The following is a 15,298-nucleotide window of genomic DNA, read 5'->3' as shown; positions in this document are numbered from 1 at the left end:
AACTTTTTATGATTTTGCTTAAAAACATACAAACAATATTTGGTAAAATTCCTTACACTTATAGTTCTTATACAAATTTAAAGCCAAAACAAATTTATACATTAAATAGTTTTATAATCAGTAGAATTAAAATTACTAAATTGGCTTAAAGTGACAGTACCGTTTTGCTGAAATTAACATGCCAATTTTGAATTAAAAATGTAAAGATGTATGGGGCATCTGGGTGGCTCAGTTGGTTAAGCATCTGATTTCAGCTCAGTTCATGATCTCATGGTTCGTGAGTTCAAGCCCTGCATTGGGCTCTGTGCTGACAGCTCAGAGCCTGGAGCCTGTTTCAGATTCTGTGTCCCTGCTTTCTCTGCCCCCTGCCTTTCAAAAATAAACAAACATTTTAAAAAATATTTTAAGTGTAAAGATGCACAGGTAAATCTACTTATATATAATCTATCTCTGTGTATTTACTTCTGTGACTCTCAAATGGAGACTATCCCTTAGAATAAGAAAGTTTCAGAGTGTAATTTCGATAACTCAAGGCTTTCTGTGATATTTCAGAATACTCAGACTTCATACTTTAGCTGAACTCTGGCACTATGCAATTCCCAAATGTCAATTTTAATGAGATGTCATTTGATAACTCAGTAAGCCTTACTTGTTCATTTGAAGTAAAGTTAGCATGGGACAGTTATTGAAATCTGCATTATGGGGATGTGTAAAATCAGATGCAAAAAAATTTCTTTATCACATTTACTTTTATATTAACTGCTCACCAGTGATGCAAGTTGGTACAATTAAGACCTGGCTATGCTTATTGATGCTCTAGTGAAGGTTCTTTTAAGGTAGATATGCCAATACTGCTGAGCCCTGTCTGATAACTCATTTTTCTCATCCCATTTTTCTTTTTGAAACTGGTATACTCCATAGGACTTTGTTTATTCGGTGTGCCATATCAAAGGAAAAGAATTTTTTAAGTACTGAGATGGAGCTGTTTTTTATTCTTGCAATAGAGTGTACTGTAAGGAAGTCCCCCTTCCATATTGACTAGCTCTCAGAATGAAGAAGGTTATATTTATAACATGAAATGACAGTCAAATTTTCTGGTTAAATCATATTTTGGTCAATTTTTATTTAAAAACAATAGAAGTTTCTGTCTTTGATAAAATTTTTTCTCAGAATAGTAAGTTTTTAGGTTGGTCCTTCGACTCATGACTTACCACTCAGAATGCAAAACTTTTAAACCTGTAAATGTTTTCTTAATTCTTAAGATCAATTTCAAATGCCACCCCTGTATGAAATCTCTGTACCAAAAGTGGTCATTCCTTGGACACCACAGAGCTCAGTTCCTATCTCTACTTATACAGTTGGAACTAAAATTTTATTTTCTTCCTTAACATGCCGTTGTCACCCAATTCTGTCAGGTCTCTGAATGAAGAGACAGTATATCTGTATACCCAATACAAGTTCAGAATCTGCAGTGTCCCCCCTTATCCATGGGGAATATATTCTAAGACCCCTAGTGGATACCTGAAATCATGGTTAGTACCAAACCAGTGCATACTATGCTTTTTTTCTACACAAACATACGTATGATGATGTTTAATTTACAAATTAGGCAAAGTAAGAGGTGAATAGAAATAATGAAAAATAAAATGGAACTATTACACCAATGTATTGAAATAAAAGTTATGTGAATGTGTTCTGTCTCTCTCAATATCCTATTGCACTTTATTCATTCCCTTCTTGTAATGATGTGAGATGATAAAATGCCTACATGATAAGATAAAGTGAGGTGAATGACGTAAGCATTGTGACACAGTGTTAGGCTACACCTGACCTTCTGACCATCTTGTAGAAGGAGAATCATCTGCTTTCAGACTGCAGTTTACTGTAGGTAACTAAAATTATGAAAAGTGAAACTGTGATCAGAAGATTACTGAAATAGGTACTCAGCAAATGTCAATTTAATGAATGGATGAACAAAAAATAAATTAAGGCCATTTCCCCTTTGCCAAAAGTTGCTATCATTCAAATAATGCTTTGGTACAGTAATGAACCTAAGTATTGTCCCTCTGTTTCTCCTGCTTCAGCCACACATGTGAAGTTGAAGTTCTTTGCCTCAGCAGAAGGGTAAACTGCACTTTATAGTGTGAGTGTGCAAAGTTTTCAGCCCTTTAGGGTACAAGGCCCTAAAGTTAGGTTCCCAGGACCCTTAAAAAATAAAGAGAATTCAAGACTTCTCCACAGGGAGTAACTAGAAAAGACTGGTAACATGTCTCACATACCCTAGGCTATATTTTTCATTGTCCCTAAATTCAAAGAATTGGGCATGAAGGCACCTGAATGAAGCTCATGATACATTCTCCCTTAACAATTTCTCTTAGAAAAGAATGCAAATTTTAATCCTGGGCTTCCTCTAGCCACACTTAGGTCTGGATATAAAATGCCTATAGCAAACAGGATGACCAACTATTCTGGTTTTCCTGGAACTGAGAGGGTTCCTAAAATGCAAGAATTTCAGTGCTAAAACTGGCATAGTTGCAGGCAAATAGGAAAGTTGATCATCCTAAATTGGCAAATACCATGAGCCTTCACGCCAATTCCCCAGTAAAGACACATTTAAGCCAATCCAGTTAGTAACTCTAGGCTTTTTAGGTGGTCAGCACAAGTATAAAAGTGTCTGTTAACCATCTTCCTTCCCCCTTTTTTTCTGGACTGTAACATTTCTTTAGTTAGGGATCTCAAACCTTACCATGCAACAGAATCACCTAAAAGGCTGGTTAATTTCATAGATCTGAGGTAGGGCTCAAAAATTTGCATTTCTTACAAGTTATCAGGTAATAATGACACTGGTCTGGGGACCTAGCTTTGAGAACCATTGCTTTAGAAGTTTGGCATATTACTACCTTCTTCTGAGATTAACGTGTAATCAAAAAAGAAAACAAGTCAATTGGAAGCATGAAGGCATGAATCAATAATATAAAATACAGACTATTTTAAGATTCAGTCTTTTTTTTTTTTCATTTCTTAAGCACTTTTCAGTGGTGAGCACAAATTTTAAAAAATCTTAACATACAAAGTTTTAAATATAATATAAAAGGTTCTAACTTGCAGGAAAGTTTTTGCTGAGATGTGGGGGAGTTCTCTATTATTGGATATACTTTAATGACTGTGATTTCCCTATGGAAAAGTGAGCACAGGGTAGCACAGTTCTGGAGACATTTGGTTCCTCTTCTGTGTACTCAAAACTAACAGCTGAAGTATACTTTATACTACCTCTGAATCATAGTTTCACAATTATCATTCTCTCTGACATACTAAACAGGAAAAACAAAAAGTACATTTTGAATATTACAGTCTACATTTCTTTCAACCTATGCAAACTTTTTAATGTAACAAAAAATACAAAAGCAATTCCAGATTGTAAATTTGCATTCAATTTTATGCCCAAATTCTGCTTTTGGAAACACCTACCACTGCCCCCATCAAAACACAAATTTTGCCTTAAACTGTGGAATTATGTTCTTCACCTTCAAAGAAAGGTTCCTGGCTGTCCTCATTTAGGTGTTATATTTGACCTAGGAGAAACTAAACTATAGTGGTTTAATAGCAGAATTTAAAACCCATATCTATAAAGGTTTCTAGGGAAATGGGTCTGAAACAGAAAAAACAAAAAACTTTACCATTTTGATGAATAAAGTAAATTTTTAAATGGCCTAATTTCAGAAACTAGGTTTCAATAGTAACAATTTTGTTTTTGTTCCCAGCGTTCTGGTGGTGCCCTTGCCATTCCCTTGTGTGCATTCCAGGGGACTGTGTCTCTCCAAGCACCTACAGGGAAAACCCTATCTCTTTCTACCTATGAGGTAAGTGCTGAAGGACAAAAGATAACCCCAGCCTCTAAGAAAATAGAAGTCTATCGATCCAAAAGTGTTGGCCATGAACCAAACTCAGAAGATTCTCCCTCCACATTTGCGGACACCAGTGTGAAAATACACTTGGAAGTTCTTGAAATTTGTGATAACGAAGAAGCCTTGGATACCGTGTCAATCATTAGCAACATCAGCCAGTCCTCTACACAGGTCAGATCTCCATCCCTACGCTACTCGAGAAAAGAAAACAGATTCGTTTCTTGTGATTTAGGGGAAACAGCCTCATACTCTCTCTTCTTACCTACAAGTAATCCTGATGGTGATATCAACATCTCCATTCCGGACACTGTTGAAGCACACAGGCAGAACAGTAAAAGGCAGCATCAAGAGAAGGAAGGCTACCAGGAGGAAATCCAGTTGTTAAATAAAGCTTACAGAAAAAGAGAGGAAGAAGGCAAGGGTAACTTGTGATCATTTGGTCTAATAAAGGCAAGAACGGATCTGCAAGTTCAAACTACTTAACGATTTTGTTCTGAGGCTATTTGATTTCCTTTATAACCTGTTGGTTTACATAAGCATTACAGATTTAGTAGTTAATTGTTTTTAGGAGGAGCAGCTAGAACTAGTGTAAACACTTAAGTGCTTTTGATGTATTACCTGTAGATCACACACTGTGGTATTTAAAGGTTTGTTTCTTATCTGATTCCTAGGCTGTTTTCTAGATCAAATATCAGCCTCATATACTAACGTTTTTGCCTCTTTGTCATCTTCAGAGTAAACAGAAAGTTGTATAAATTCAATAAATATATTATTACCATTCTCATGTTTCAACACATAATACTAGACTTTACTGCAAAGGATAAAAAGATATTTTGGGAATGGAAGAAATGTAGCAAAATTCTGAGTTGTATTTGAAGAGACTTGCCTACATGTGCCTAGCAAAAGAAGCTCATTACAGTTAACTGCTTTAGCTTTACACTGATGTCTAGAAAATATATTCTCATGTAAAAAGGCAAACTAGCTAGCTTCCATCTTTGAAACATGCATGTCCATAATCTGTAAATAGTTGTTTCCTTCATTTCCATAAAATATGAATTGCTTACTAAATGTTTTTCTTCCTTTCTAAAATGTATTTTCCTTTCATCTTTTTACAATGTCAAGACTGCCCTTGAAACAAAATGTTGTGTGTTATAAGCGGAATTAGTAGTCCATAACTAAAATATTATTGGAAAAGGTTGTATATGTACACATCATCATTTCTAGAATTGTTTTACTTTAATGGAAATTGGGGAAAAACACTGCCAGATTAAGTTCCGTGAGGGATGCTCAACTAGATTAACAAATTTCCAGGTAAAGCAGAGGAAAATCCACTAAGTAAAAAGTAAAACTGTATGTTTCTAAAGCTGCAGATTTGGCAAACCTTCTTAGCTATTCTTAAAGGATAGAAAATTTTAGTACAAATATTGTCCTAAGTTTAGGTACTTTTTGGTTTTTTTCTCAAAGATGTGTATCTCAAGAAAATTCAATACATATTATTAAATGAGTGTAAGATATACATTTCAAGATTAATTTTTAAATGTGTTACATTGCAAAAATGTAGGAATCACCTTGTCCAATTATTAGTAATGTATATCTCAAAAACTATAGACTAATTTGTTTCTTAAAAATGGTTTATTCTGATCTTTCTTCAAACATACATTAAATGTATTACTTCAGTGTTTATTTTCCAAAGTTATTGAGTTGACATTCTACATGGTATTTAACTGTGCAACACATCTTACATATCTTATTTACTACAGACTGAGTGAATTATTCTTTTAATGATTTATTTTGGTTTCTATTTTATATTGAATCAGAATTCTAAATTATTTGAAATGGACTTTCAGACATTTCATCTCCAGAAGAGTTGTTTTTTTTTTTTTTTGGCCATCAAGAAGTCATTTTCAAAATAATTCTCTCAGTGGACTTTATCTCTCATGTAATCTCTCAGTATCTCATCTTCTGAATTTGGGAACCAAATGTAATGCAACTAGTAATGTTTGTAAAACAAGCCTCAAATAATGTATAACACATAAATTCAAATTCAAATATATTACCATTACAAATATATTTTATTTATTTATTTATTTATTTATTTATTTATTTATTTATTTATTTAAATATATTTTATTTTAAGAGCCTTTTTATAACCCTAAAATTGAGGGCTATTTTACCATCATGACAAATGGCCAGATCAATCAAATATTATAAATTTATGGCATTAAATGCCTGTTATAAAAGTAAAGTTGAACTGAATATTCTAATAATGCTTTGTAAAAGGTAAGTTTTGATATATTAAATTTAGGTGTATAATTTTATGAAAAAGAAAGATGATTTTGTTGCTTTTGAGTACAATTTCTGTCAGAAAGGAAATTAGAAACAGAACCACAATAAAACTTAAAAAAAATAATAAAGATTTAAATACAAATAAATCCTTTCTAGCTGGCACAGTTCTTTAATGCATAGGAGAAGACAATGGAAATCAATATTTAAAGAGCACCAGAACTGGATTGGAAAACAGTAATACTGTGCTTTCCTCCTGTGTTCTATTTTCTTTTCACTGGACTTGGGCCTATGCTAGGAGAACTGGCAAAACAAAACAACACAAACAAAAAAAACAAAAACAAAAACAAAAAACCTACAATATTCCCATTTAATTGCCCTTAGCTGCTGAATTAACTGTACACAGACGCATGTAAAAGTTGTGCTGTATTGACACATTAGTTCAATTATTTAGCCCAAAACCTTAGTTTGAGAGGCTAATCAGCATCATTATACTATTCTGTAATACTTCAAACTCCAATCCAATTATAGTTGAAGCCACAAGAAAAATCAACAGGGGCTGTGCCTACGCAGGAATATCTCCTCCCAAACCAAGAGCACACTGTATACACTGTATGTTAGCCAACTTGACTATAAATTATACTGTAAAAAAAAGAAAGAAAGAAAGAGTAAGGTTAAACTATATCAGTATAAACTCTACCTACTCTTTAAAACAATTATGATTGCATGGGGCGCCTGGGTGGCTCAGTTGGTTGGGCATCCGACTACAGCCCAGGCCATGATCTCGTGGCTCCTGAGCTCCAGCCCCAAGTCAGGTTCTGTGCTGACAGCTCAGAATCTGGAGCCTACTTTGGATTCTGTGTCTCCCTCTCTCTCTGCCCCTCCCCTGCTTGCACTCTGTCTCCCTCTCTCACAAAAATAAATAAACGTTAAAAAAAAATTTTAAGTGATTATGACTGCAAAAATGTATTTCTGGCATAGGAAATACCCTTTTAGATATCTTGTGCTATATTTAAATAGCTTACTCTGTTATACTGTTATTATTAATAAATTCAATATTTCATATAGTTTATTTCTTTCCTCTATAAATTCATGAATCTGAATTCAAAAACTACTTATTATCTAATAAAAATATCACCATCTGGTGGTGACTCCTACAAACTGTAAATACATAATCCCTAAGACTCCCAGTTAATATAAACCCACATATAATCCCAAAGAGTTCCAAGAGTTGTGACTGACAGAGGCAACCATTTTGAAGACAGTAACCATCACAGTATTACTCAGAATGTAATAAAAACCATTTGGTTATGCAGTGTTTCAAAGCTTTTCTCAACGTGGTTTTTAGTATTGGTTTTCATAAACAGATTTTCTCTTAGTTTCTTATTTATTCTATTAAGTTACTTTGATTCATTTATTGTAACATTATATCATTATAGCATATAGAATGCCTGCTATATGCTAGAAATTGTTCTAGGTACTTAGGACTATGACTGAACAAAAACAACGCACACATACACACTCACACATATATGTACATTTGTATGAGTTTGAACCAATTGCAAATTTAGAGAACACAGTCCACATAAGACTTCCCTCACTTCTGACTCCAAATGCAAATTTAGGGTATCCCAAAACCACTATCAGTTTCAATAATTAACTGCAGCCAACAGATCTCACAGAAAGCTGTATTCTCACAGTTACAGTGCATTTCAGGGAAAGGATACAGATTAAAATCAGCCAAGAGAAGAATCACATATAGCAAAGTCCAGGAAAAGTCTAAATGTGAAGCTTCTGTTATCCTCTCCCCATGGAGTCATAGATAGCATTACTTTCAGCATCAGCGTATGATAACATATAGGGAATACTGCCAACAAGGAAAGCTCATTTGAATCCTGGCATCCAGAGTCTTTACTGGGGCTCCATCATGGTAGGGGTAGGGTAAAGCATGGTTGACAGCTCACATGACTAATTTCCAGCTCCTCAGGAAGTCAAGCTGATAAGGAATGACCCAAAACCCCTACTGTAAATCACACTGTTACTATTTGGCTGCTCCAAGGCACCCAGACAAACAAGATAGATAGATAGATAGATAGACAGATAGATAGATCAGGTAATGCTAAATGTATTGATAGAAAGTAGGTACCAGAGGTAAAAATGATGAGGAAAAAAAATGAAAATAAAGGGACAGTGATGGAAGGAGTGTTTTTTCAAATACTTTAGTTAGGAAACACTTCACTGATAACATACTATTTCATCAGAGAGTTAAATAAAGTGATGAAACATGCTGTGTATCTAGGGAAATCATAGTTCTATCCAAGGGAGCATCAAGTTTCCAGAAGTAGGAGTATGCCTTTGGTATTTGACGAAACCATCCAGGAGGTCAATGTGAATGCAGAAGAGTGAGAGAAAAAGTAGTTGGAAATAAAGACAAATAAAAGCACAGAGAGGCAGACCATTAATGCCTTGCAGACCAGGTATGGACTTTGAATCTTTTTCTAAATGAGGTGGGAAGTGATCGGAGGGTTCTGAGCAAAGAAATGACACATTTGATTACAAAATCACAAATGACCACTGTCTGTTGTTGTCAAGGGGAAAAGGCGATACAAGTACAAATACGATTACAGAACAAACAGGAGGTTATTTTAATAGTCTGGGTTAGAGATGATATTTGCTAGAATTAGGGTGGTAGCAACAGAGATGGTGATGGTATTGTATTCTGATTCAATAAATAGGAAGGATTTCCTTGGTAACTACCTAAGTTACACATTCCTTTAAAAAAAGTTTTTTTCATTTATTTATTTTAGAGAAAGAGTGCGCATGTGAGCTGGGGAGAGGGGCAGAGGGAGCAGAGAGAATCCCAAGCAGGCTCCATGCTGAGCTGATGCAGGGCTCGATACCATGACCCTAGGATCATGACCTGAGCCAAAATCAAGAGTTGGACGCCCAACTGACTGAGCCACCCAGATTCTCCACTTACATTTCTTAAATGTTTTTCTATGGAGCCTGTAATTTGAGGTAAAAAATTACCTCTGGCATCTATTTTCTGTTAATACCTTGGAATATCCCAGTGTTTCTAATGTCCTCCACATATCACAGAGGCTAGAAGCCTGAAAACTACATTTTCCAGTCTCTTTTGCTGGCAAGTTTCAGATTTAGTGTCTGCTAGAAAGAGGAATTTGCACAAGATCTGGAAGACAGGGGTGCCTAGGAGGCTCAGTCAGTTCAGCATCCAACTTCAGCTCAGGTCATGATCTCACGGCTCGTGAGTTCGAGCCCCGCATCAGGTTCACTGCTGTCAGCATGGAGCATGTTTCGGAACTTCTGTCCCCCTCTCTCTCTGCTGCTCCCCCACTCATGCTCTCTCTCTCAAAAATGGATAAACATTAAAAAAAAAGAGAGACTAGAAAGAGTTGAAGAAAAGCAGCAGCAGTTAAAAGCTTTTAAAAGCAGTTAAAAGTAGTTGAGACTTTCTCTTCTAAGGTATGGTTCAGGGGTCTAGGCTCTTTCCATCTTGTAGTTCCACTCTTTCATTTTTATTATCATTATCCTCATCCATATTAAGCTGGCATAAGGGCAAAGGGCAGAGAGGATCCAGCAAGGACTGTTCCAGGGATGGCCTGGAAAAACAGCACCTCAATCACTGCTGCTTCTGCTACACTGGAGACCTCTGGGTATACAGACATTCCTAACATCAAAGGAGGTTAAGAAATAGACCTATCTGTGCAGAGGAAGAAGAAACCTAAATTTGGCAAACAGCTAGCTATCCAGTCTCTGACACATGCTATGACCCCACTAAGCACTAACACCACTAATACACCACACTCTATTAGAATGTAAATAGTGCCCCATCCCTGGTGTCACAAGATGCAGATGCATACCACAATCCAAGAATGGCACATCTTCCAGGGTTTGAGTTATCTGGTCTTGATTCTAGAACAGACTATACTGCTACAAACATAGATCAATTTGTGCATGTGATTTCTTCTCCAACTCAAGATACAAAAAAAAAAAAAAAATCATATTTGTATGTCTTTCCTACAGTCTTGGGATTTCAACTTCAAAATCCACAAAGAACACATACACAAATACAAAATCACATGTTCTTCTTGAGAATGAGCAGGAACTTGCTGGCACTGGGCAATCAAAACCCAAATACAAAATGACCGCAATGACAATCTTCTGCAATATTACATAGAATGATTTAGGTTCCTGGAGTCACATTATTTTGAAACAGTTTATTACAGAGGACAATCTGTACCTTAACATAAGCATAGTCTCACTGAGTAATTTTTCCAGAAAAAAAGAAAAAAAATACCTCAGGAGCAAATTTTAGTCTCCACCACTTAGCAGAAATGCAATCCCCAGAAGCTTTAAAATGTGAAGGTCAAAAAATATTAGGGTTTGGATAAATCCATGGTCAGCTGGTTACAGTAGTGAAGATACATAGCTACTTACTTAAGTTTAAGAGTTTGTATTTCTATTATTTTTTATAGAGAAAAAAAGTATTAAAATTTGTTTTCTTAGTACTCATTCAAAACATTTTTCCCTAAATTCCCAGATTGTCTACTTACATTGGGCAGCGAAAAATCCACTAATTGAATTAGATTATGTAGTTTTCAAGGGAAAATATGTTATGCAAAACATTCAAGAAGATGTTTAACATGAATACTAAAATCCATTTTTTCTTTCTTTTTATGAGAAGCAGATAGAATTAGCAGACAATGGCAGTAATTCATAGTTACAATGACAAAACATCTGGTTTGCATGGGATAGTCCCAATTTACAATTGTTTTCCTGGCATAACAATTAATAGTGTCCTCTTTAACTCTCACAGAATTGGACAATAAGTTATCCAATCACACTATAGTTGTGAAGCAAGTTATATCTAATCTAGGTGTTTTTCCCCCAAAACATAGGTAACCTATACTAATTAAAAAGGAAATAGGTAATGTCTACCAATTTGAGCCCCCAAATTTTATGTGACAAGATGTTCTATTGAGTTGTTTGATAATTTTCCAGTATTTTTCCTGATATAAGAAGGAAACATTTTCTCCATGTCTCCCTACCTCCACCCCAAAACAGTCAGATCTTTACAGATCTAAGACTACTCTTATCAGCATGTCCCCTCTCCCCACCACCAAGAAGAGGTCAGAGTCCATTAAGGATTCCATTTTCCAAGGGGAACACTAAACAAAATTCCCATCCAGTCCCTCATGAATATTAGGCCCATGAAAAATTATGCTAGAGTTGTTTCACAGGGTTGGGGTAAAGAAAATGGAGAATGAGAGATTTCCTGAGATTGGGAAAACTGGCAGTTTCCCATAATGGTGTGGTCTTGTGTGGCTCACCCTAGCTGCCATCTTGGGAGTCACTGGACTGGGAGGTCCATGCCTGTGGGAGTTAGATACCAAACGCCATGGGTGTGAATGCAATAGTTTTGCATTCTGTGCCCAGCCCATGATTAGTGGAGATTACATTTAAGAAAGACATCTTTCAGCATTCCCAGAGCACAGCACAAAGCAGAGCATCAGCAAGAGTAACAATGGCAGTTATAATGAGTCAGTCATTTCTTTTGTTTTCTGGCATTAGGTAACCAAAGAATTCTTATTGGTTCCAACCAAAGCAGGAAAAAAAAAAAAAAAAAAAAAAAAGTACCAACTGATACTTTTCTTCCCATTTGTTCTAAAGTGTATGTCTAAAGCAATAGCCTAAAGCAATACCATACTATCTCATGCTGAAGAAGTCAGGAAAACATGGTAATTTTAAATTTATAACTAAGATTCTGCTTAGGATCAACAAACATGAGGTGAAGGAAAATAATAGAATTTATCAGGAAATAGAGATCACACTACCTCTCTCTCTGGGGTTTTCATAAGGATTGTATGAAATATGGAATATCATATTACTTTCCTATTGCTGCCATAACAAATTGCCACAAAGTTGGAGTCTTAACACAAATTTACTACTGCACAGTTCTGTGGCACAGACTTTTGATAAGATCCTCACTAGGCTAAAATTTAGGGTTTGGCAAGGGGTATTCCTTTCTGGAGGCTCTAAGGGAGAATCCATTTCCTTTTCCAGCTCTAGATGCTGCCTACATTCCATTACACAGAGCTCATCCAGATAACCTAGGATAATGTCCCCATTTTAAGGTCAGCTGATTAGCAACCTTAATTTCCCTTGGCCATGTAGTTTAACATATTCACAGGTTTTAGGGATTAGGATGTGCACATCTATGAGGGTCACATTCTGCAGACCATAAATGTGAATTGCCTGGCCCAATACCCAGCAAATGCTAAGCAACAAATAAACATTAGTTCTCTTTTCCACTTACTCTCTGTTCAGGCTGCCTTAACAAATACCCCAGGTTTCAGTGGTATTAAACCACTTCAGGGGCATCTGGGAAGCTCAGTCAGTTAAGCCTCTAACTCTTGGCTTCAGCTCAGGTTGTGATCTCACAGCTCATGAGTTCGAGCTGTGCATCGGGCTCTGTGCTGACAGTGCAGAGCCTGCTTGGGATTCTCTTTCTCTCCCTCTCTCTCCATGACACCCACCCCCCCACCCCCCATGCATGCTCTCTCTCTCTCACTCTTAAAATAAATAAATAAAAACTTTAAAAAAACCACTTTATTGGTTTAATAAGTAAATACCATGTTTAAATAATTAAGTACCACTTATTTATGGTATTATTCTGGCTTAAACAACAGAAATTTATTTCTCACAGTTCTGGAGGCTGGGAAGCCCAAGATCAAGGTGCCAGCAGATTTGTTCTCTGGTGAGAGCACCCTTCCTGGCTTCTACATAGCCTCTTTGTCCACACATGCCTTTCTTCTGAGGAAAGAAAGGATAAGCTCTCTGGTATCTTTTCTTATAAGGACACTAATCCCATCAGATTAGAGCCCCAATTTCATGAACTCATTTAATTTCTTTCCTTAGAGGCACCATCTCCAAATACAGCTACACTGGGGGTTAGAGCTTCAACATATAAATTTTGAGGAGACACATTCAATTCATAACACTTTCTCACCTAACAACCCACACTACCTCCTTCAAATTTTGCCGCGACCATCCCCAATATGCCTACTCAATCTTACCTACTGAACAATTCACATACTTGTCATATAGGTATGCCCAATGAATTTCAATACATTTATTGGAACTATTCAATAGTTTTAATCATATTTGCCAAGGACTACCAAAATGTGTCTCGTCTGCTCTCTCTGTGCTTTTAACTCATGTAGTCAACCACTTTCTAGACATCTGTATTTGGATGTTTCATAGGCTCCTCAAACTCCACATGTATTATTTAGACACATTAACTCAACCCTCCCTCAAGTCCAAAAAAAATCCTCCTCATCTAGTGTTCTTCATCTCAAGATATGGTACCTTCTTATTTGGTAGTCATTCAAATCGTAAACTCAAGGGTTATCTGACCACTTCCTCTAATTATCCATATCAAGTGAATCATCAAATCTGACATATTTATCTCCAAATAACTCTTGATCCCAGTCCTTCCCATGTTCCATCTTGCCTCCACTAAACCACAGCCTGTTAACTAGCCTCTCTATATCCACTTTTGCCTCCTCCATTTCTTTCTATTCAAAACAGCCAAAAATAATCAGTCTCCTACTTAAAGTTTACTGTTGTTCTCTATGTGGTATATAAGTTCCTCCATGCTTATGCTCCTTTCTACCTCTTTGGTCTTCTCCAACAGTCTTTAAATTTCAGTGTAGAGTTTTCTCAGTCTCCAATATTTTATCACTTTCCCTCATACACATTCTTTCCTCCACCTGGAATAATCTCTCCCCTTCCTCATTAGTCTGGCTAAAGTCTACTTATCTCAAAAGTCACTGCTTAACCTCTAGTGCTTTAAAAAGGACTTACCTGACTCCAAAATTAAGTTATTTTGCAGTAACATCTATGGCTGTTGGGAAGAAAAATCTTTTCCTTTACTCTCTTAGGTTTACTTCTTAGAGGCCTGCAAATTAAAATGACAAAAGACAGATTAACAAGGAAAGAGACAAATTTAATCACATACCCATGGGACTTCATACAAAAATGTGTTTCAACAGATGGGTAGAACAGATGGCATATACACCACTCTTAATAGGAGAAGAGGAGGAGGAGAAAGGCACTCATGGGAAAATACTTCTAGGAAGGAAAAATGGGCTCTTACGAAATAGATGGGATATATAACAGTTTTGTGGCAATGCCTGCTTAGCCTGCTTAACATTGGAATGCTGACTTCTAGTCTCCAGTGATAAGTCCATCTTATCAGTTCCTCTCCCAGGGGAAGGGGTTTATGACAATTGAGTTCTTTTGAATCCTTCTGGGAGGCTCTGCTTTTAGGAAGTTCCAAGATTTCAGGAATTGAATGCCTCTGCTCAAAGTAATTTTTATGCCACAGAGGTGTATTCTGGACCCCTTCAAAGCATACAGCGTTTTCCTTTCTTACCTCACTGCACAACCATTTCTTTTGCCTTTATCTTCTCAAGACGGTAAGCAAATGAAAGATGGTGCCACACTTGTCGTGTTCAGTGAGTATCCCTAGCACCTTTAAATCAGTGAAAATATGTAAATGAACTGGATGTCCCCTAGTGAACCTAGTGTCCCCTGCACCCTATTGGATAAAGGCAGTAAATAATGACAATCCTTTAAGAAAGGCAGGGGCAGTTTTATATTTATGTATTTCAAACTGGTGTCAGGCTGTTTTCAAGATGTAGCTACCAAAAAACCCAAAAATATGAACTCTTTTTTTATTTCTTTCAAGACTTTTAGGAGAAAACGCATCGATCCACAGGTTCTTTTACTGTGTCAACAGATGTTTACTATCCACGGCCTAATTGGACGCAAATTCCGGATTTAATCATGGATAATAAGAAAGTAAAAAGTAAAACCTATTTCCTCACATGTTTGGTGTAGGTAAGGAAACCCGCGAGCCTTTTGCTCCCTCTCCCTCCAGAGGTACAAAAATAGAGGACTGCGGGCACACCAAGAAGACTTCACCTGAGCCAACTTCCTGATAACAGATGTCGTCCTCCCTGACGTCACCGGAAACAGCTACTTGTGACGCTCCAATAGCCCTCCCTCTCGCGCTGGGCGCCGGA

General features: G+C 36.5%; 1 protein-coding gene and 1 long non-coding RNA gene across 5 annotated transcripts in view; one reads left to right on the top strand and one right to left on the bottom strand.

Moving 5' to 3' along the window:
- GPR149 (G protein-coupled receptor 149) overlaps positions 1–5,664 on the top strand; it is a 69,170-nt gene extending 63,506 nt beyond the window's left edge. The window contains exon 4 of the mRNA XM_025914102.2: positions 3,762–5,664. Coding sequence (XP_025769887.1) covers positions 3,762–4,337 — 576 coding nt within the window. The 3' untranslated portion in view covers positions 4,338–5,664. The remainder of the gene's footprint in view (positions 1–3,761) is intronic.
- Positions 1–15,212, bottom strand: part of LOC147577242 (uncharacterized) — a 387,792-nt gene extending 372,580 nt beyond the window's left edge. For 2 of the 4 annotated variants that reach the window (XR_015240064.1, XR_015240066.1), the window contains exons 1-2: positions 15,101–15,212; positions 14,076–14,169 (exon numbers count right to left, since the gene is read on the bottom strand). This is a non-coding gene — a long non-coding RNA (uncharacterized LOC147577242). Of the gene's footprint in view, positions 1–14,075; positions 14,170–14,646; positions 15,068–15,100 lie in introns of those variants that run through there. The other 2 variants (XR_015240065.1, XR_015240067.1) reach the window with 1 other exon arrangement.
- Positions 15,213–15,298: the final 86 nt, after the last annotated feature.

The sequence above is a fragment of the Puma concolor genome, chromosome C2 (genome assembly GCF_028749965.1).
Source record: "Puma concolor isolate L17-30 chromosome C2, mPumCon1.1.hap2, whole genome shotgun sequence".
In the NCBI taxonomy this organism is placed as follows: domain Eukaryota; kingdom Metazoa; phylum Chordata; class Mammalia; order Carnivora; family Felidae; genus Puma; species Puma concolor.
Note: the sequence above shows the minus strand (reverse complement) of the source record. Positions and strands in the feature narration are given on the sequence as shown.